The sequence below is a fragment of the Stegostoma tigrinum genome, chromosome 3, assembly GCF_030684315.1.
Source record: "Stegostoma tigrinum isolate sSteTig4 chromosome 3, sSteTig4.hap1, whole genome shotgun sequence".
NCBI lineage: Eukaryota > Metazoa > Chordata > Chondrichthyes > Orectolobiformes > Stegostomatidae > Stegostoma > Stegostoma tigrinum.
This window is the reverse complement of record NC_081356.1, coordinates 71,205,868-71,229,219: the sequence shown is the minus strand read 5'-3', so window position 1 is coordinate 71,229,219 and position 23,352 is coordinate 71,205,868. Positions and strand designations below refer to the sequence as shown.

The window sequence follows — 23,352 nt, the reverse complement described above, 5'->3', positions numbered from 1 at the left end:
TTGGGGATGGAATTCCAGGATTTTGACACAACAGTGCTGAAGGAACAGCGGTCTGTTCCCAAGTCAGGATGGCGAGTAACTTGAAGGGGAGCTTGTAGCCTATGATGTTCTCATGTATCTTTTCTCCTTGTCATTTTTGATGGCAGCAGGTATGAGTTTGGATGGTGATGTCTGAGGAAGCTTGATAAGTTGTTGCAGTGCATCCTGTACCTGGTGCACATTGTTCTGTTGAATGTCAGTAATTGATGAAGCTAAAGTTTATGGAAGTGGTGCGAATCAGATGGGCTGCTGTATCCTGAATGGTGTCAGGTTGGTTTGAATGCCGTTGGAGCTGCACTCATCCAGGAAAGTTGGGGGGTGGGGTATTCCATCACACTCCTTACATGTGCCATGTAGGTGGGGGACATGTTTTGTGGAGTCACGAGTTACTTGCTGCAGGCTTCCTAGCTTCTGACCTGCCCTTGTAGCTACCTTTTTTAGGGGGCCACCCAGGCCAGTTTCTGGTTAACAGTGACTCCCAGAAGGTTCAGTCGGGGCAATTATGTGATATTAATCCAACTGAATGACAAGATTAGCAGGTGTTTGATTCTCTCTTGTTGGAGATCCCCACTGCCAGACACTTGTGTGCCAAATGTGCTGCTTGCCACTTGTCAGGCCAAGCCTGGATCGTGTCCATGACTTCTACATGTACACATAGACTGTTACAGAATGTGAGAAATCACAAATGGTGTTGCACATTATGCAGTCACCTCCACTTAACCTTATGATGGAAGGAAGGTAGTTGATAAAGCTATTGAAGATATTTGGGCCAAAGACACAACCTTGAAGAACTCCTGCACAAATGTTCTGGGAGCTGAGATGACTGACCTCCAACAGCCTCAACCATCTTCCTGTGTGCCAGGTATGATGCCAAATAGTGGAGAGTTTTTCCCCTGACTCTTATTGATTCTAATTTTGCCAAGGCTCCTGATGTTATATTCTTTCAAATGTGACTTTGGTGTCAATGGTTTAACATTCTCACCTCACCTATAGAATTCAGCTGTTTTGTCCATGCTTTGACTGAGGCTATAAAGGGCACTAGAGCTGAGTGACCCTGATGGGACCAAATCTGAATGTCAGCAAGTAGGTTATTGCTAAGCAGGTAATGCTTGATACTGGTTTTGATATCACCTTCCATCATTTTACTGATGACTACCAGTGAACTGATGGGGCAGTAACTGACTTGGTTGAATTTGTCCTGCTCTCTATGTACAGGACATACCTAGCCAATTTTACATATTTTCAGGTTGATGCTGGTGTGAGTTTCCTCTTACATCTCGATGACTTGGGCAGCATTTGCCTCCTTGGTAAAGATGCAAAGTATTCATTTAGCCCTCCAGTTATGCTTCTTACTTTCTTATGTAAATTCTCTTTTCGGTCCCTAATTGGCCCTATTCCTCTTCTTTCACCATTTTTTCTTTGTTTATGTGACTATAGAATACTTTGGGATTTCCGATATGGTAGGTACCAATCATTTTTTCATTATCTGTCTTTGCTTTTTCTTCTGCATTTTCACGCCCTTTCTGAACCTTCTGCATTCAGTTTTGTTCTCAGTTGTATTTTCTCTTGGACACTTGTCATAAACATCTGGTTTCTTCGTTAACTTAGTTTCTATCTCCTTCATCTTCCAGGGAACTCTGGATTGGTTTGCCCTAGCTTTTTTTCCTTTTCAGAGAGTATACCTTGGTTGTGCCTAATACACCTCCTGTTTAAAGGTAGCCTCTTGCTCAGCATTTACTTTTCCTACTAACCTTTTGTTCCAGTCCAGTTGTGTCCTTGCACCACTGAAGCCAACTCTCTGCTAGTTGATTATTCTTATTGGGGATTATTGATTGCAATTTTCCACCATCATCCAAAACCTTATGACACAATGACTACTGACACCCAAATGGTCCCCCACTGTCAGTTGATGTAACTGATCCACCTTAGTCCTAAGAACCAGGTGTAGCAGTGCCACTTGTCTTGTTTGATTAGACACAGGTTGCTTTAGAAAATTCTCTTGAAAACAATTGTCGAACGGTTGCCTCTTGCTGGCCTTTACAATATCACTATCCCAGTGTATAGTAAGGTCGTTAATGTACCCTAATACAGCTACTCTCATTTGCACATGTTTGTAATTCCTTTGCAGATATGTTCCTCTGCATAATTCCCAACTAGTGTGTGGTGTATAGTTTGTACCAAGCAGAGGCAGAGAGACTTGTGTACATATATATGTAACTCATTAAAGATGGCAGGATGACAAGAAAGAACAGTTAATAAAGCATACTAGGCTTCATTAATCGGGGCATGGAGTATAAGAGTAGGAAGGTTATGATGAACTTGTATAAGGCACTGAATAGATGTCAGTTGAAGTATTGTGTACCGTTCTGCTGCTGTATAGAATGGATGTTAATGCATTGGCGAGATCGCTTAACCTTGCAACCATTCTGGTAAAGTCATGCAGAAAGATTAGCAAATTTAGGACTGTTTTCATTGCTGAAGAAGTGTCTTTGAGGTGACACATGCTCAGAACTGGTGCAGACATGATGAGCCAAATGCCCTCCTTCTGCCTTGTAACACTGATTCTGTATGTCTGAACCATTTAATGCTTTGTATAGTTTAATCAGTCTCTTTGGCCACCCTTTTCCTCAACTGTAAAGCTTACACATCTGTAATGTTTTCTTGGAACTTATCCTGTTTTTACTGATAACCATGTATGATTGATGTTCCTGTGCCCTTTCTATTGCAAATGTAGGCTTATTCCTTATAATTCCCTGTCATGTTTTGCATTAAAGCTGATTAGCACACTAATTATTTTTAAACGACAATATTACAATTATGTTGAAAGGTAGATACAAAGGCATGTTGAATGATTCGATAATTTGAGTAAATACACTTGAATTCTTAAGATAAATGGTAGTTCTGCCAGCATAATGTCTGTATTCTTGAGCCATTCACTTCTTGGCACTTTGTGATTTTCTTAAATTATTTAATTGTTTTCCATAGTTCACTTTGCATAAACTTGCATTCTCCTGGCTGATCTTTGCTATTTTGATGTGTTGATTTACAGCAGAAACTGTCCAATCTGTTTGTTAATCTGACAGTATCTGACATGAACCGACCAGCAATATGCTGTGGAACATAATCTGTTGTCTTTCACAAAGCCATCAATGTCTCTTCGGCAACATGAGGTGAATTTGTCGAAGCACTACATCATGCTTGCTGTCTTTTTAACAAAGGCTAAAATTTTATTATGTAATGATCAACTGGTAATTATCATCTTTTGATGGGATCAAAAGTAAATCATGTTGCCAAGTTGCTAAATTTTTTTTCAGACACAGATACTGTTCCTCAGTATTTATTAATCAGCCTGATTCAGTATTGGGGTTTTGGACCTCAATGGACTGGCATTTTGACTACTCTGCATCAAACAACGGTGTACAGCAACCGATTAATGTATTGTGTGATCCTGCCTTGAGGAGAAACAAATTGTTTAACAGATGTTTGGAACTAATTTGCAGTTTTAGACATTGTCGACCCCTGTTGACACTTGAACTATGGCTGTGATGAACCCTATTTTGTGAACTTGGAACCAGTGAGATGTTTCAAAGAAATGCTCCTTATGTGGCTTTTACAGTAACTGATAAACCTGATTGGTTTCTGAATGATGTTTCCAGGACAATTGGGTTGACAGGTTTTCCCAAATTCAACAATTATATCAAGATATAAGGGGCTCTTGCAGAGCAGCGGTAATGTCCCCACCACTGAATGAAGAGATCCAGGTTCAAGTCCTACTTGCTCCACAGGTGTGTCTTAGCATCTCTGAATAGGTTGATTTAGAAATATCTGTCTTGAAATGAAGACAATAATAATGACCCCAGAGGTTCTGTCCAAATGATTGGCAAACTGGAGTCGTGCAACTTTGCAACTCTGCACATGTTTTCCCCGCGTTGATGTTAGGTCTTCAAAATCATTAGAAAGTGGACCTCCAGAAGAATGAAGAGTATTGTAGAGCGTAACATTGAAACCTCAGAACCTGCTGGATTATTATGGCATAAAATCTTGAATGAATAATACAGATCTGTAGAAAATGTGAGCATATTTGACAGCAAAAACGCTGAGCTAAATTTCAGAATGGAGAAAGGCTGGTATGGCCGAGTCCACATTTACTGTTCACTGGAAAGGAAAAACTGCTTTAGAGCAAAACTGGCAAATAGCCTGAGACCTGCTTCCTACCCGGGTAATCCTCATCATTACAAGCTACAAAGATGACGAGCTCAGGAATAGATCTTATTGGCCAAGAGAGTAATTTGGTACGTTGAAGCAAAGTTATGTTTATATCAGTGAATAATCAGATTTCTCTACAAAACATTAGTTAGATACTTCCAGTTTTAGTTAAGCAATGACATCAACTGTTAACCCAAGACTAAAACTAAACTAAACTTCTCATTAATTCCAAAACAAGCACCTTATACTGTGCTACTACCCCTTCTAAATGTGTGTTTTTATTGTTATGTCAGTGTAGTATAAAAGTTCAAACTGAGCTTTATTTTCTTGAAAACTACCAAATACTATTTGAAGCCTCTTAGTATATGGCAAAACAAATAAAAGGATTTTTTTTTATTTAAAACTTACCTTGCATTAGAAGCAAATAAATTAAGTAATAGCAAAATGAAGACAAGTGGTTTGTGTTATAATATTCTGATTACTGTTGAAGACCATGAAGCTTTAAATATTTTAATCACTTATGTGAAATTCCTTTTCAGAACAAAGCAGAAGGGATGACTTAGAAGCGTTAGGTCACATGTTCATGTATTTCCTCCGTGGCAGTCTTCCTTGGCAGGGCCTTAAGGCAAGTTTATTTCCCCTCCACTCTGCTTTTCAAATCTGCTAATTATCGATGAGCATTGCCTTGATTAATGACACTGATTTCACCTTCATTTCCAGGCAGACACATTAAAAGAAAGATATCAGAAGATTGGGGACACCAAGCGAGCAACACCAGTTGAAGTGTTATGTGAAAACTTTCCAGGTAATTTTTCAATCATTGAGTATATCCAGAGATTCTCAAGTTTCTAATGTCTATATCTGTTTCTGTCATTTGAATTCATTATTGTTTATCTTCTGCCATGAGAGACCATTATTGCACTGCAATATGCAAGGTTTGCAAGATACCTGACAAGTAATTATTAGGATTGGGGTATCATCACTATCCTTTATAAGAAAGATGAGGGAAGTAATATCATGCTGTTTTAATGTTAGTATTTGTATGCATTCAGATCTGATTTTTCGTAGTTGTTGAGGTCACGTTTAATGGTAAATTTGTTTTTCTGCTGATCTGGCATCATTACCCACAGATGGTTAGAATTTAAACTGCTGATGGCATCTGAAGCTGAATATGATGGTTTTAAAACTTCTAAGGGCTGTCTAAATTGTTAACTACCTTTGCATTTATGATATGGCAAGGCACGCAGCTTAAGCATGAATACATTGAGATTTGCAGTACGTTTCTAAAGAAAATGAGTGCAGAGAATGCCCAGGTTTTGAAGTAAAAATGGGAAGAATCTATTACGCTCAAGTTTTAAACCTTAAGACAAAGAAGAGGAGAATTTTTTTCTTTTTAGTTGGGTTTTGCATTATTCAGCTCGTGTGATGCACTTCAGTTATATTTCCTTCTTTCATCTGATTCTGAAAACAGCACATTACATTGAATGGAGCAGGGGCTCATGGATGTCAGGTGACCCCCCACAACTCAACTTCATGGTGATTCTTTCCATATGAGCCATGAAATGAGTTGAGCTAATAGTTCTATGGAATTAGGTCAGCTTCTTCGATGGGCGCTCTAGAACAGCCGTGTAAGCTCTGAAGGCTGTTAATTCATTATCCGTAAACTGGAAAACCTTTTAAACAACAAGTATATTTTGCATGACTTTGTTTTGTTTGTTAATGGGGTATGAGCTCTACTGCAAGGCTAGAGTTTATTAACGAGCCTAAATGCCTTTGAGAAGTTGGTGGTGAGTTGCCTTCTGGAACTGCATAGTCCATTTAATGTCTGCACCCTCACAGTTCTGTCAGCAAGGGAGATTCAGGTGCTTCACACAGATAGTGAATAGTTGTATGGTTATAGATACTTTTCCAAGCTTGAGACTTGGAAGGGAGACATGTTGGTGTTCCTTTACATCTACTGCTGGCCTCTTTCTATATGATTGAAGTTAAGAATTTGGAAGGTGCTGTTGAAAGAGGTTTGACATGCTGCTACACAGTGGATCTTGATCAGTAGATGTTACATGCTACTTCCACTGTTTGAGGTAGTAAAGGGAGTATACATATAAGGTCTTTGGTGTGCCAGTCAAGTAGTTTGCTTTGTCATAGATGGGGTTGAGCCTTATGAGTGTAGTTAAGCTGCACCCATTCAGGCAAGTCAGGAATATTCCATCATATTCTTAACTTATACCTTGTAGTTGATGAGAAAGGTTTGGGGTCTTAGCGAGTTAAATGTTTCATTATAGAATCCTGAATTTATGAGCTACATATAGCCACAGTAATCATGTTGCAAGTACAGTCAGTTTCTGGTTAATGGTAACCCCCAGGATGTTGAAAGTAGGGGATTCAGTGATGGTGACGCCTTTGAATATGAAGGGGCAATGGTTAGATTCAGTTATACGCATTTCCCTGAAAGTCACGTCCACAATTGTTAGTTGCCGCTTGTCAATCCAGACCTGAATGTTGTCCACGTCTTGCTGTATGTGAGCATGGACTGCTTCAGTAACAGAGGAGTTGACAGTGGCACTGAATGTTGTGCAATCATCAGCAAAAATATCCTAATTTCTGATCTTGTAATGAAGGGAGGGTGCTTAATGAAGATGGTTAGGCCTGAGGCATTACCGTGAGGAACTCTTGCTGAGAGATGCTGGAGCTAAGATGCTTGGCTAACCAAGGAATTTAGGGGTAATGTTAGATCCAAGAAAAGGGCATACAAATTGGCCAAAAAATGCAGCAGATCTGAGGAATGGGAGCAGTTTAGATTTGAAGCAAAGAAGGACCGAGGGATTGATTAAGAGGGAGAAAATAGAATATGAGAGTAAGCTTACAGGGAACATACAAATTGATTGCATAAGCTTCTTTAGGTATGTGAAAAGAGTAAGGTTAGTAAAAACAAATATAGGTCCCTTACAGTCAGAAACAGGGGAAGAGTTAATGAGGAACAAAGAGGTACAAAGAGGTAACAGACCAACTAAATACATTGTTTTGGAAACACATGCTTCATTGGAGGGAGGAACTGAAGGATCGGTTTTAGTCAGGAATTGATAAAATCTAAAGATCAATAAATCCCCAAGGACCAATAATCCATATTCTAGTCTACCTAAGTACCCTAGAAATAGTCGGTGCCTTGGTGGCCATCTTTCAAGGTTTTATAGGCAGTCTAATCCAACTATTTTCAAAAGGAGGTAAAGAGAAAACGGAATTATCGGCTGGTTACCCTAACATTGGTCACAGAGAAAACGCTAGAGTCCATAATGAAAGATTTAATAGAACACTTGGAAATAGTGACAGGATTAGAGAGAGTCAGCATGGATTTAAAAAAAGAGAAATCCTGCTTGACAAATCTACTGGAATTTTTTTGAGGATGTAACTGGTACGGTTAATAAGAGGGAGCTGGTGGATGTATCATTTACTTAGATTTTCTGAAGGCTTTGGCTTCAATCGCATACAAGTTGGTAACATGGGATTGGGGTAGTGTACTGACATGGATGATGGAACGAAATGTGATATTTCCAAGTTTGGAGACACCACAAAGTTGAGTGGGAGGGTGAGCTGTGAGGGGGATACAGAGATGTTTCAGTGTGATTTGGACAAGTTGAGTAAGTGGGCATACTCAAATATCATATGGATAAATATGAGGCTGTCCACTTTGGTATCAAAAGCAGGAAGAATGGTGATAGACTGCGAAACAGAAGGTGCAGTAAGACTTGGCTGTCCTTGTACAACAGTCACTGAAAGTAACCGTGCAGGTGCAGGAGGTGGTGAGGAAGGCAAATGGTATTTTGGCCTTTATTTTGTTTGTGGTTCACTAGAACAATAAATAGAACATGAGCTAGATGAAGGGTAAACTTGAACAGGGAATACCTTATTAGATTATTATTGCTTTCAGCTCCACAATTGGTTATGAACTACCTCACCTAGGTCTAACCTCTGGATCACCTGACCTGTTCGCTTAAACGGAGTTGTGTTGCATGCACCTACCTAACATACACAACACTCTGCCCCTTTTATTTCAATACCCCCTTTAACAATATTTAATCTGCTAACAATTATAGCTACTAAACAGGCATTGTAGCTAATGTACAATTCTGATCATCCTTCCATAGGAAGGATGTCATTAAACTAGAAGGGGAGCAAAAAAGATTTGCAAGGATGTTACTGAGATTAATTTTCTTTTAATCAGTGGTACGAATGAAAACTAAGTCAGGAATCTTAGTTGCCATATTTGTGCAATCTCCTCAAATCACATATGCTTCCTTGATATTGACAGCCAAAATCGAGATAAGTTATAAAATTTCTATCAAAGAGGTTTCCATGATCACTTACCTATATTTCCTGTAATTCATTCTCAGGAGCAGATAAATGATCATGCATTTCTTGTTGGAATTGTTTGGACTTTGTTTTAAAACAATGAACGTTGCATTCTCAAACTTCTGAAAACAGCATAATGTTTGAGGCACCTGGCAGCATGATAGTTTTAAGATTGAGAGACTTCATGTATTTGGTTAATTTTGTCACGTTGGAAATGTTGGGAGGAGGAAAGATTAAGATAATTATTTTAAGTGAAGGAAAGTGCTTGCTGTCAGCAGTTACAGCGCAACATAGATATATCATTGAATTATGATATTTATAATAGGAAGTAGTTACAAACTAGATAATGCTTTGATTAATTTGTGCAGCTGTGGTTTTATATGCCCTCTCAATTTGTTTTAATCATATGCTTTAATATGCAGTTTAATGCAGTTTTAAAATAGGATGCATTTCCAGTAGGCTCAAAAAAGTGCAGACAGCTGTTTACCCTTGCCATTCAATTCATATTTGATTACTTTGAGCTCAGGCTGCTTTTGGCTACCTGACCTTCTAGGTTTGGCTTCTTCACTCATCCTGAATTAGTAATCTTTAGTTAGAACACTAGTGAGCCGTTTTCTGACAAACTTAATTTCCAAAGTATTTGCAACTGCAGAACAATTTTCTGAACTTAATGTAAAACTGTTCGTGGCAATATTTGGCAGAATGAAATTAACATTTAAAATCCTTTGGGAGTAAACCAAAACCAAACTTTGAGCAAATAAAGTTCTTCATGAAAATGCCAAAATAAACTGTAAGTATCTTAAAACTGCTTTGGCTTTCTTTTCCCCATATCACAGGAAACATTGAACAGTACAATATATAATAACTCTAAAATAAACTTTTGAAATATTTTGTATTTTCAGAAGAGATGGCTACATACTTGCGTTACGTAAGAAGGCTGGACTTCTTTGAGAAACCAGACTATGACTACCTAAGAAAGCTCTTCACAGACTTATTCGATAAGAAGGGTTACATGTTCGATTATGAGTATGACTGGATTGGCAAACAGCTTGTAAGACTAAAAATTCACTTATATGTTTTTTGGGTCATGTGAATATAAGTATTGCAAAAGCAAAATGCAGCAGGTACCTCTAGTATTTCTAAATGCGATTAGCAATCTTGATGAAATGTTCTTGACCTCTGTGGCTTTTTTTGTGATAAAAGATGTAATTTTTTTAATAATGTAAACCCTAAGAAAACATAAATCGGTTTCTGGACATGCACAGGTGATGTTGGCCAAGGGAAAACTTGAATTCAAATTGAAATTGAAGGCTTCCTGCACCATGTTCTAAAAATCAGAATGTTGATTATTCTGTTGGGTCCATCATGGCTTAGCAAATGTAATTGTGACGCGATGCTCATAATGAAACATGCACAATTCTCATAATGATACATGCATAATTCTTGATCTGTTCTTTGATAACTGATCTCAGACAGGACAATAGAGGAGTTACAGTTAAGTTTTTAGCACCCTCAGTCAGAGATTTTGTGTGCCTAATTGCTGTCAGATGATCTCTGTTGGAAATATGTTTGTGGATGTTTGGTAAGGGCAGGGTTTGGTTATGCTGGGATCTCCCTGGCAGTCAAGTTTTCTCCAACATTCGCTATCAAGTTCACTTCCAGAAATGAATGATTCTTTGGATGTGTTGCATGAGCGTGCAGAGCCTCTGTGACCCATCAAGTAAGAGGACAGTGGAATAAAACAAGAAGGAATGGATTATTATTTCACTGCAGTCATGTGTTAGTCCACTGGTTGACTGGTGCAGCAAAAATCCATCGCATTGCATACAAAACTCCAAACCAAGCTCCTGAGAAATCTTTAGAATTTTGTGCACCTTAAATTGGATATGTGTACACCCTCTTTCCCTGTAACCATACCTGCCTTCCATTTGTCCAGGGAATTTATTTAAAGATTCATATGCACTGAGGTTTAGGGGCCCTCAACTATCTGCAGAATTACTGTTACACCTTAACTAGCTGAACAAGCAAAGGTTTTGAATACAGAGCATAGTTAAGCATTCTGTTGCAAGGTTCAATTTTACATAAGGTGGAATTAGTTAACAGGGCTATCTAGATTTGAATGGTGCCAGTAATTCATTATACGTCTAGTGTCATTAATAGGCAAGGCTATCTACCCAAATGTCAATGCTCCCTGAGTGCAGCAGAGCTAGTTACGTCAATTTCAACTTTACACCACTGGTTGTGTTCTTATAAATCCAATTTAAACCAATTGACATCATATTTAGCTTTACATTGTATGAAGTTTCCATAATACAGACAATGCACGTGCATAATTGGACATTTTAATTGCCCATCGTAGCTTTGGAAGTGAAATGCTATAACAGTAAGTTGGTTTCCTTTTTCAAAACTGCAAGCCCATGGTGCTACCCGTTACTTTGGTTAATGTTTACCTGAGATTGAATGGAATGGAAATTGATTCTAGATGCTCTTATTGTAATACATGCTGCCAATACTGCAGAATACATTTTTCACCCTTTACAGTATTTTATACTGTTTTGTCCACAGTACGTTTGGATAAATGGATAATTTAGGAGTTTTGACACAATGATCTCAATAAATTATTTTTCAATTCTGTGATTACTTGGAAAAATAATCCTCTTTTGGAGAATATTTGAGATTCTTAGATTATTGCAAATGATGTTTTTCTGTCATTGGTCACAGTGTATTTTCACTAATACCTGTACAAATGATTGTTCTGCACAGTGCACCCATCCATTTTCCTCTATTCTTTTTCCTCCATTGCCCTGCTCTGGAATTTCCATTCTCCCACCTATGACAACATAGCCAGCACATCTCTAGCATGAAAAAATATGAAAATGGAAGAGCATGATTAAATATTTCAATTCCATTTGTGAATGTAAAGAATTTTTTCTTTAATTACAGCCCACTCCAGTTGGTTCAATTCATACAGATAGTGCTCTGACTGGAATGAATAGAGAGAATCATCAGCACAGGGATCGAACACAACAAGCCAAAAATCAGGTAGGTCTGCAAGTGATATTGTGAGCCTAGTTACTATTTGTAATAAAAGTTTTTGAGTTGCTTCCAGAAAATGAAGGTGCTTTTATGCTGCTTTATGAGTTTTAATAGTGTGTTGGGATTGTTAACTCCTAGCTTGTGCCTTTTGAGTAACTGATAACAACTGAAGGAAACATGCTGGCTTGTTGCAGTCAGAAGTAAAATTTTCCTACTGTTGGCCTTTGAAATCTGGCAAGTTTACATTCATGTTATTATTGATAACATAAGGTTTGCATGTTGACGGCTGACACCAGAAGGATGGGTTGCACTAAGCAGTTTGAAACTGAAAGAGCTAACAATTCAGTTAAAACAGTTACCCAGCCATACAGCAGTTGAAAGATCTGAATCTGCCCCCATTGTTAACATGCAGTAATAAACCCGACAGTTTTCAGTTAGCTTAGAAATTGCAAAAGTTATCATTAACTGGTGTCGGACTCAGATCAGCTGATAAGAATTTCTGCCTTTCACAGCCGATGTTTGAATTCAGTTTACTGCTCCCACAGCAAGACATGGACTGAAGAATAATTTCTTCTTGCACAATACAAACACAAATATTGCAACCTTTATCGTTGGAAAGCAAGCAAGTTCCGTCTTATTGGCTGATGCTGAACTATAATTTGACCTTTTGACAACTTATCCTCCCTTCCTCGAGCATGTTTTATATTTTAATTTTCCAACAGATATGAAGTAATATCAGCATAACAAATGTCTGTGTGTGTGCATAATGTATACAACCATTTATTATGGTCTGATTCTGGGCTTAAAGATGACCGAAAGCAGTAGGGGAGGGTGAGGAATGCAGGAAAGTATCGGACCTTGTGAAAAGTAGGAGTCACCTGTTTACTGACTGTAGTGGCAACTGATGTTACCTTTTGGATGAAATTTCCAGGCAGGAATTTTTTTTATGTGAAAGCAATTAGTAGATTGAGATATGCCACCAAAGTTGCAGGTTTTTATTTTTCACTTGCACCAAGACTTGTCCACTCTGAGTACATTTGGTACCATGCACAGCATTTTGTTTATAGACAGATAGTCTTTGTTGTACTGCCACTCAGCTATTTACTGAAGTAAGAGCCAGTATGTCTTCCACAATTGTTTATTTGCATTTCAAAGTTCAATGCAAACCCTCTCTTGAAGTGACTCCCTTGCTGGGAAAAAAACAGTCCTTGATATTTTCTAATCAACCTGCCACCGGCCTGGAGCAAGTGAGACTTGACCCTGAGCATTCTATCTCAGAGCTAGAGGTACTACCATTGCACCACAGGACCTCTGGAAAACCAGCTCTTCTCCTTTAATCCATTCTTTCTAGGTATCTCAGTCACTGTTCAGATATGTTGTGACATACATCTGGAGCAGGTGGGATTGAACCCAGAACTTCTATCCCTACATAGAGAGACATTATCACTGCACCATATGAGCCCTCCAAAAACCAGCCGTACCTTTCGGTGCAAAAGCCAGTTTTTTCAAATCATCCTGTTCAGAGATGTTATTACGCACCTCTGGAGCAAATGGGTCTTGAGCTCAGGCGTCTTGGCTCAGTCACTGCACTGAAAGTGTGAAAGCTAGCCATTTATTTTACATTGTTCAATTCAGGGCAATCCTTGCACTTGTAGAGATTTTCCTGATCGATTCTTCAGCGATGAGACGTTATCACACATTTCTAGAGCTAGTCAGACTTGAACCCAGGCCTCCTGTTCGAGGGGGAAGAGCACCCACCACTTCAAAGCCAGCCTTTTTCCTCATTTTGTTTTTTTTTTCTAATGAGCCAGTTGAGAGATGTTATTATGCACCCCTGCAGCAGGTGGGACCTGCACCCAGGTTTTCCGGCCCAGGGGCAAGGACATTACTGCCACAGAGTCCTGAAAGCTAGTCCTTTTCTTTTCTCTATAACATGTATGCAGCCAATAGGATGTTTACATGCAAAGCCCACAATAGGCAATGTGAACCATCAAATGTGGGGGTGAGTTCATTTCTAAAAGACCATAATTTACAGCTTTGTCACCCTTGAGCTGAATTTTGGGAGTAATTTTCTATCTGTGACAGTTCGGAACAGAGATTAATTATCATCTATATGACAAGCAGTAAGTGACATGAGCACATTATTTGAGTTTGATATTTGGTTCTGACTCTTAATCTTGGGAACATAGTCAAACTTCTGCTTCTTAGGCAGCTGGGTCAGTGTGGGATAAACTTTTCAGAGGTGTTTGCAGAAGAAAAGGTTAATTTGTGGTTTTCTAAAATCTTTTTAAGATTCACAATCTTTTAATAACTTTGTTGTGTGCACATGTTATTACTTCTGTGGTTATCCAATTGGAGAATAACCAGCTGGATCCAATTGAAGGAATTAATGCCATCTAGATTAAATTTCAGGTTTTTGAAATGTTTGTGTTTCTGTACCATGTTTGCTGCATTACATTTGGGTGAATAAACATGCCCAACTTTTTTTTTAATTAGGTGAGCCAAGGGCAGACTTAGTGGGTTACTCGCACGTTTAATTTATTAAACATATACATGTTTTAATTATTTAGTAACAAATGCTTAGGAGGTGTCTGCAAATGGAAGAAAGAAGTCTGTAAAAGCAACGTGAGCCTTTCAACTTGTAGCAGATACTGTGCGTGTGTGTGTGTGTGCGTGTGTGTGTGCGTGTGTGTGTGTGTGTGACTATACCAGAAATCCCTGAATAATATTCGTAACATTTCGACCTTTTCACTTCAGGTGCTGATTCCCTTCAAAAAAAAAGCAACAGCTCTAACTCTGTAAAATCAGGCAGTTATTTTTAAAGAAACAGTAATAAATAAAATACTGCAGTGATTAAGGGGAGAAAATAAAACATTACTGGATTCTAGTTTGTTTATGTAGCTTTTAATCTACCATTATTATGAAAGACTAGGCAGATAATTATTCTCTTGTTTTAATCTGATGCTGTTATGGTAACACTTTTTTTCTTTCAATAACGTAAACTCGTGTTCACTGCAAAAAAACAGTAACTGTGAACCAAAACTTTCTCATAAAGAGTTACATTAATCAGCCTTGTGCTGGAGTTTAACAAGCCTGATTAGTTTAAAAAGCAAGGGCTAAGTCGCACTGGTACCTTTGAACACTGATAAAATAAACAATAATGTAAAAGCACATTGGTAGCCATTTATGAATTATGTTGTAACCCTCCTGTTCTGTTGAGACCAGACATTTGTTTGAGGGTCAGATTTTAGACTTTGCAATGTTGCTGAAGTGGCAATCCAATCATGGGTGGTGCTATGTGTAGTTTTTGCTGCCTAAGGGGAAAGAACATTCCCTGAGAACTTGATTAAAGGTCAAGTAGATTCGACATCAGAAAAGCTGTCTGTTATTTAAGTTTTTGAGAAGCAAGTGCAGGTGACTGTTAGCAAGAAAAAAGAAAGCTCTGAACTGAAAAGTCTTCAGAGAACGCAAGATTCTGGGTTACAGTGGATCTGTGTGTCCTGGAACATGAACCTCACAAACTTAATATATACATACAAGCAGGTGATATGATCACATATGTATAATTGTACAGTACATTAGGAAGGCAGGTGGAACATTGTTATTTATTACAAGGGATTGGAATTAGAAAGTAGCCATGTTTTGCTACAGTTTTCTATGGCATTGTTGAAACCACATCTAATGTGCTGTGTACAGTTTGACTTCCTTATTTAGGAAAGGATATAAATGTATCAGAAGTAATCCTGAAAAGCTTCTCTTGACTGATCCTGAAATGGACGGGAAGTTCTCTTATGGGGAAAGGTTCAACATGCTGGACTGGCATCCAGCGAAATTTAGAAGAGTATGCAGTATTCTTATTGAAGCATATAAAACCATGAGAGGACTCGACAATTTGCATGTTGAAAGGATGTTTCCCATTGTGGATGAGACCTGAAGTAGGACCCACAGTTTTAAGTGGAAGATCCTTTATTTGTAAACCTCTTTTCTGTCCAAGGTTTAAGTGTCTTTGAAACTGTCTTCCCTGGAGAGCCACGGAAACATTGAGGAGTTTAAAGGTAGAGGCAAGTAGATCCTTGAATAACAAGGGAGTCTTTTGTTATTGTGGTGGTTTTAGGAATGTTGAATTTTGGCTGTAATCAGGTCACCCGTGATCTTAATGAAGGCAAAAGAAGATCAAAGGGCAGAGTGCGTATTTTTGTTTCTAGTGTTCATACTTCCATGCTGTTGCGTTTAGGGAATCTCTAAAACTGAGTGAAGCAAATACCCAAATCCATCTAATTTGGTATTGTATGTCTAGTGTGGTTCAGTCAACAGATCATGGCCTAGCTACAGAATACAGGCACTTTTTTGGCCAGTAGCTTACAGTTGAAATTGAGCCAATTCAAGAGTTATGCGTCCAACTACACATTCTATAAGTGTTTCCAGGAGATGGAGGTGATCCTTGGCCTTGAAATCATTGCCATTTCCTTCCTCCTTTTTCTTTTCCATGCTTCCCCACATGAAAGGATGTTCTCAACGAGTTATGTTCCTTTATGCAGGAGTTTCCTCTAAGTCAGTTTCTTCTGAACAAGGGCCTCCCATGTGTTCACATCTATGTTGCATTTCTTGAGGGAAGCCTTCTGGCAACCTTTGAAATACTTCCTTTGTCCTGCACTGGTTTGAATACCTTCCTTAAGCTGGGCAAAGATAATTTGCTTTGTTTGTCAGAACCTGGACATCCTAAGCACATGGCCAGCCCAGAGGAGTTCTTTTCAAATGACCTGATCTTGATGCTGGTGCTGTTAGCTGCTTCAAGGTTGCTGATGTTAGTACGCCCAACTCTCCCAGCTGATGTGGAAAATACGTCCCAAACAGAATTGATGTACTTCTCAAGAAACTTGAGGTGGCACGTACATGTAGTCCAGGTTTCAGAGCCACATAGAAGAGTCAGAAAGGCATGGGATCAGGATGATTGTCACGGTTAGCCAAGTTTCATCATTGGGTGTCCGAAGACAGTGACCACAGAATAAATATTGAATATTGAATCTCTGCATCGATATCAGTCCTAATTGTGAAATAGCTTCCCAGTTCAGGGAACTGTGTCAGTTTGGGAGGATTTCTCCATTGGTCTTTATGAAAGGCTGTATCAGAACATAACCTGGGACTCTGGGTTGGAATAGGATTTGAGTTGCCTTGAGGTTGAGGCTAAGGTCAGTTCTTCCTCAAAGGGGTTAAGGCATTGAGGATTATGTTCTGATAGAGCAGAGATGACACTGTCATCTTCATTCTGAAGTTCCTCAAGTGAGGTCACTATTGTTTACTTCTTGGAATTCAACCAGTTGAAGTTGAGAAGTGTCTAAACGATGGACAGAAAAATGGCTACATCACTGGGAAGCCTGTTCTTGACAAGATGAAGAAAGATGGCAGTGAAGACAGATAAAGGAGTGGGGGTGATGACACATCCTTGCTTGACCTCAAAGGATCCTGTCATATTGCTGTCAGTGAGGACTGCTACAAATATTTTGTTGTGAAGGCTATTGATGAATTTCACTGGACATCTGGCCTGAGACAGGATTTTCCATAGCACTTCCCAATTGACTGGATATTCAGGTCAATGAAGGCCACATAGAGTGGTTGCTTTTGTTGCTGGCAATTTTCTTGGCATTGCTGAGCAGTGAAAATTTATGTCCCATAGTTCCATGGTTTGATCAGAGCCACACTGGCTTTCAGCAAGTATTTCCTCAGAGACTGGGAGAAGGGAGCTAATAGGGTTTTGGATGATGGTGTTCCTGGTGATGGAGGGTAGAGAGATTCCTCGGTAATTCCCACAGGCAACTTTGTCTCCTGTCTTGAAGACATTGGTGATGGCAGCATCACTGAGATTGGCAAGGATTTCTCCTTTGTCCCGGATTTACAGGAACAGTTGATGGAGATGACGGGGTAAGCTCTGGTCCTGCAAGTTTCCATATCTCCTCTAGGACCCTGTCTGCTTTTGCAGCTTTTCCATGCTTCATGTGTCTTCCGGCATCTTCAATTTCTACCCACTAGTTAGGAGTCCAAGATGATTATTGACGGGGAATTGAGGGATTACCCCTTTGATGATTGTATTGTGGTTTAGTAGTTCTCTAAAATGTTCTCTCCATTAGAGATTGATATTTTGTCTGCATCTCCAAAGGATGCTATACTCTGCACCAGTTTGAGGCCAAGGGTGTTGGACCCATACATTATCTTGTGGCACTGAAGAAACCCTGTGCTGTTTCAAAAAAAATCGAAAGAACTGCAGGTGCTGTAAAGCAGAAACAAGGCTGTGGGGGATATTGAGGGGGAAGGAGGAGTGGACCAGGGTGTCCCAGAGGAAACCGTCCCTCGAAAGGCGGACAAGGGAGGGGAGGGAAATATTTGTGGTATCTCGCAGGAGGTGGTGGAAGTGGAGTCTGATAATTTTATGGGGTAGATGGTAGGTAAAGTAGGTAATTTCTGTTGCAGGAGGGAAGAGAGGGATTGTGGCTAGGAGTACGGGAGATGGGTCAAACCCCTTCAGGGCCCTGTCGACAATGTGCTGGGGAGTCCTAGGTTGAGGAAGAAAGTGGACATTTCTGAGGTTCCGTTGTCAAAATTGGCCTGGTTGAAACATGCAATGGAGACGGATGAATTGAGAGAATGGGCTGGAGGTTTTGCAGGATGCTGGGTGCAAGGATCCTCCCTGTAAAGGCTCCTTCCCATTCTCAGTTTCTCCGCTTCCATCACGTATTCAGATGACGCCAACTTTGACAAGAAAGCCTCCAAAATTTCCACCTTCTTCCTCAACTGAGGATTCCCAAGCACTATTGGCAACAGGGCCCTCAACTGGGTCCAACCCATCTCCTACATTTCCACTCTCATCCCCTCTCTTCCCTCCTTCAACAACGATAGGAGTCCCTTTGTCGTTATTTACCATCCCATCAGCATCCACATCCAAAAGATCATTAGACACCACTTTGACTACCTCCAGAAAGATTCCACCACCAGACATCCCTTCCAGGCGAAGCAGCACTTCATCTGTACTTCTCAGAATCTAGTCTACTGCATTTGCTGCACACAATGTGGTCCCCTCTACATTAAGGAAATGAAGCTTAGACTGGGGGAACACTTCTCAGAACATCTACGTTCTGCTCGTAAAAACGATTTTGAGCTTCCAGTTGCCTGCCACTTTAACACACCACCCTGTTCCCTGGCCAACGTCTCTGTCTCCAGCTTGCTGCAGTGTTCTAGTGAAGCTCAGCCGAAGTTTGAAGAATGCCTTATTTCCCACTCGGGGACCCTGCAGCCCTCCACTCAATGTTGAGTTCAATAATTTTAGGGCCTAAACTCTCTCAAGTCCTAGACCCCTACCCCACACACCAGGCCTTATTATTATGTAGCCTGCCATTACACACTACCTCTTGTTGGTCACTAACTAGGCAGATTGCTTTCAACTCTTTTGTCAATCCAGCTGCTCTTCTGTCTCCTTGGGCTCTATTCTTTACCCTATAATTTACTCCTTACCCCCTCCCCCTCCCTATCCTCTGCATATAATTCGACGTTTTCCTAGATACGAGATAACAAGGTGTAGAGCTGAATGAAAACAGCAGGCCAAGCAGCATCAGAGGAGCAGGAAGGCTGACGTTTCGGGCCTAAACCCTTCTTCAGAAATTATTTTCAAGCTACCGTCAGTTCTGAGGAAGGGTCACTGGACTTAAAATGTTAACTCTGATATTTTTCTTCACAACTGCTGACGGGCCTGTTGAGCTTTTCCAGCATTTTGATTGTGGGTGCAGTACTTGTCAACAAGGGGTTGCAACTCCTTAGCTTTCTCAGCCCATCATTGGTTCATGATTCCTTTGTTCGTCTTTGTGACTCTGACATTGCTGTTTGTGGAGTTCTCCTGTTCACCTCATTGGTGGCGTAGTTTTACCAAGCATGGAAAGTTTTCCTCTTATAGTTGAAGTAAAGCCTTGGAGTCATTCAGCACAGAAACAGACCCTTCAATCCAACCAGTCCATGCCAAACATTGCCCCAAACTAAACTAGTCCCACCTGCTTGCTCCTGGCCCATATCCCTCTGAACATTTCCTATTCATTTACTTAACCAAATACCTTCTAAATATTACAACTGTACCCCCATCCACCACTTCTTCAGGAAGTTCCTTCCAAATGTGAACCACCATCTGTTTAAAAAATTTGCCCCTCATGTCTTTTTTTGAATTTATTTCTTGTCGCCATAAAAATGTGCCCCCTCGTCTTGAAATCCACCATCCTAGGGAAAAGACAACTACTATTAACACTATCTATATCCATCATTATTTTATAAGCTTGTATAAGGTTGCCTCTCAACCGTCTGCGCTCCAGTGAAAAAGGCCCCAGCCTATCCATCCTTTCCTTATAACTCAAACCTTCCATACCTGGCAACATCCTGGTAAATCTCTTCTGGATCCTCTCCAGCTTAATAATATTTTTCCTATAACTGGGTCCAGAAGAGACCTCACCAACATCCCGTGCCACCTCAACTTGACTTCCCAACTCTGATGCTCAAAGGAGTCAGAAATGAAGGCAAGCATGTCAAACGTCTTTTTAACCACCCTCTCTATGTGATGCAAACATCAAACAGTTATGCACCTGAACCTCTAGACCCCGTGTTCTAGGATCTTGAATGATGTCGTCATTCTCATTGAACCAGCCTGAGTGTTTCCTGGTCTTGTAGCTGATGGTTTCTCCACAGGTGAGTTGATGGCTGTCTTCAGCCCTTTCCAGATTTCATCCACTCTATTAAAATGAACTTTTTGGAGATTTTGGTGAAAATATTGTTGGAAGTTCTTCGGTCTCCTTGAGTTTGGAGGCTCCTCAACACCAAGTGCTTTCTGAACTTTTTCTTTCATCTTCAGCTTCTTCTCATGGCATTTGACAGTCATGGAGCAGATCAACTGGTGGTCTGTCCAGCAGTTGTCAGCACTGATCGTTACTTTGGTAATGAGGATGTCCTTGTGCTCTTGTAATCAAACAATGATGTAGTTGATCATGTGTCAGTGTTTTGATCGTGAATGCCTCCAAAAAGTCTAGAACCTGTCTTTTTGGATGAAGAATGTGTTGGTGATGACCAGCTACTGTCTGCATATTTGGTGAGCAGGAGAATTTCATTGTTGTTACAATTCCCAATTCCTTCTTTTCCAATGGTTCCTTTCCAACCTTGGCATTGAAGCACACAGGATGATAACTTTATTTACTTTGGCAATGTTACTGAGTATGGTGTCCCGAGTAGGATAGAAACCTTATTTAGACCTGTGTGGTATCAATGGTTTGAGCAGAGGCACAAATGATTGTTGCCTGCTGGTCCTTGGCATGGTGTAGATGGAGAGTCACGAGGCAATCATTAGTGCTAACTCAGAGCTCCAAGTGTCGGTTGATGAGTTTGTACTAGGTAGCAAATCTAATTCTACATGTCCTGGGATCCTGTTCAGACTTTCCACTCCAGAAGATTGTGTAACCACAATTCTTCCTGCAGTCCCCCTTTGTCTGCTGTTTGGGCCTCCTGCAGGGCAGCAATATCAGTGTTGAAGTGCTTGAGTTCATGGGGCACGTTTTTGTTCTGGAGGATTGCATTGTTCATTCTGTTGAACGTTTGTAAGTTCAAGGTTCCAAGATTGAGTTTCTTGTTGGTTTTCAAGTGGCAGGTAGATGAACCCACTGGACGCAGTTCTGCAGCCAGATTGGTGATGACACAGGCTAATTTTAGGGCACCTTTCCCAACCCCTTCGCATGCGGGGTAAGCAGAGTGGATCCTGAAGAGGGCTATTCAGACATGAGGATGGCTGCTGAAATACTGACCTGTTCCTAATCTAAGAGTGAAATGACCAACTCAAACTCCATCACCTCAGTACTGGTCTGAAGCTGGGGACTGCCAGATCTCACCACCCTGTCCCCGTCACCTCTTGCCTATCGCCATAGGGCGTGTGTTGTGGTGTAGGGGTTGAATTCCTCTAAGTTAGATGCCTTTTGTGCGACATCTTTTAATGTGGGAATGCTGTTGCACATCTGCGGACACATGGTCCTCGAAATAAGGTAGATCCAGTTTCAGTGACCAGGAAACTGTGATAACTGGGGATCCTCCTGTCCCTGCAGAATTCATTTGCTGTCACAGCTGTTGATATCAGGTGAATATCTTCAACCTGGAAGGCCATTCGGGACTTGTTTTGGACTGTGCTTTGTCTGGATCCTCCCCTCTGACCTTACTGACAATCGTGGCTCTTCCTGACGACATTGCTCTTTGGATCAATGGAACAATCAAATACCTCCACCACAGCAAGTAGCAGCTCAGCAGTATAACTGTGCAGCCTGCTGGAAAAAAAATTCAGTTGCACTGCATTGAAGACAAAGTAACTTACAGCAGAGATCTGCAAATAAATATGGGCAAGTCCTTGCCAGTCATTACCAGCTTGGGAGTTCTGGGGTTCCGCAGTGCAGCCTAATGTATAGCAAATAGCAACTTCTGGATTTTTATTTTTATCTGTGCTGGCGCTGAACTTTGAAGTTACAGTCAGATTTAGAGGTGTACTGATGAACTCCAGCAGTTCACTATCAAAAACACCACAAATTCTGGGGTATTATTAATTTTATGAACTAAATTTGAGTTTTGTTTTAATTCAGGCAGCAAAACAGTTATAATTAATCTGTTTACGTATGGATCTCTGCTGAAATAACCCAAAACTCTTTGCATTATAAATTACTTTATGGTATATAATGGTTGTATTCTTGCATAGATTAATGCAGCAACCACTCCAAACTGACACTACCCAGCAAACTGAATCAATTAAACCATGTTTGTATTTGATAGGACCTTCACTTTGGTGCTTTTTAAGATTCATTTGTGGGATTGTGGGTGCCTTACTATCTAGTGTAAAATTCTTTATATTCTGAATGATTTAACCATATTTTGACTTCTCTTGCTATCATTCCTGCTTTTTCAGTTTGTTTGGCAATGCGATTTGTTTTATCATTAAATGCCATTTAGTTAACTGGTTTGTCTTTTTGCACTTTTTTTTCCTCCCCTTGATATCACTGGGATCTGATGCATTGTGTGGATTGAGCTTAGCCCTTGCTTTTCAATATTTGCATGCCATCTATTAGTAATAAGTCACTTCTGACTTCATAATATCAGGTTAATCCTTTCAATGTCTTTTTTAATAGCATTGCAGTTTAGTTCAACAAACAAGAATAGGACTTGTATAATTAATGGTACAGCCTAAGGTAGTGTTGTGGAACAGAGGGACTTTGGGTTTCTGGTATATAATTCATTAAAGTTTATGTCAAATATAGACAAGGTGGTTAAGGGCATTTAGCATGCTTACTATCGTTGTTCAGTCCTTTGAGTATGGCAAGTGGGAAGTCATGTTGAGGTGGTACAGGACAGTTCTGGTTGCCCAGTTATAGGAAGGATGTTATGAAGCTGGAGAGGGTTCAGAAGAAATTTGCCAGGATGTTGCCAGATATGAAAGGTTTGAGTTATAAAGAAAGGCTGGATATACTGACACTTTTTTCACTGGAGCATAGGAGGTTGAGAGGCAACATTATTGAATAATGCCTGGTATAGATAGGGTTAATAGTAGTTGGCCTTTCCCTCAGATGGTCGATTTCAAGACTAGTCGGCACATTTTTAAGGTGAGAGGAGAGAGATTTTAAAAAGACCTGAGGGGCATTTTTTTAAAAATAGAGGGTGGGTTTGCATATAGAATAA

The 23,352-nt window shown here is 40.0% G+C and overlaps 1 protein-coding gene across 5 annotated transcripts in view; it reads left to right on the top strand.

Moving 5' to 3' along the window:
* The window catches only part of LOC125450908 (casein kinase I), a 197,717-nt gene that overhangs the window by 141,700 nt on the left and 32,665 nt on the right, over nucleotides 1-23,352 (top strand). For all 5 annotated transcript variants that reach the window (XM_059644672.1, XM_059644669.1, XM_059644671.1 and 2 more), the window contains exons 7-10: nucleotides 4,785-4,874; nucleotides 4,970-5,050; nucleotides 9,495-9,643; nucleotides 11,536-11,634. In XM_059644672.1, the coding sequence (XP_059500655.1) occupies nucleotides 4,785-4,874; nucleotides 4,970-5,050; nucleotides 9,495-9,643; nucleotides 11,536-11,634 (419 nt within the window). The remainder of the gene's footprint in view (nucleotides 1-4,784; nucleotides 4,875-4,969; nucleotides 5,051-9,494; nucleotides 9,644-11,535; nucleotides 11,635-23,352) is intronic.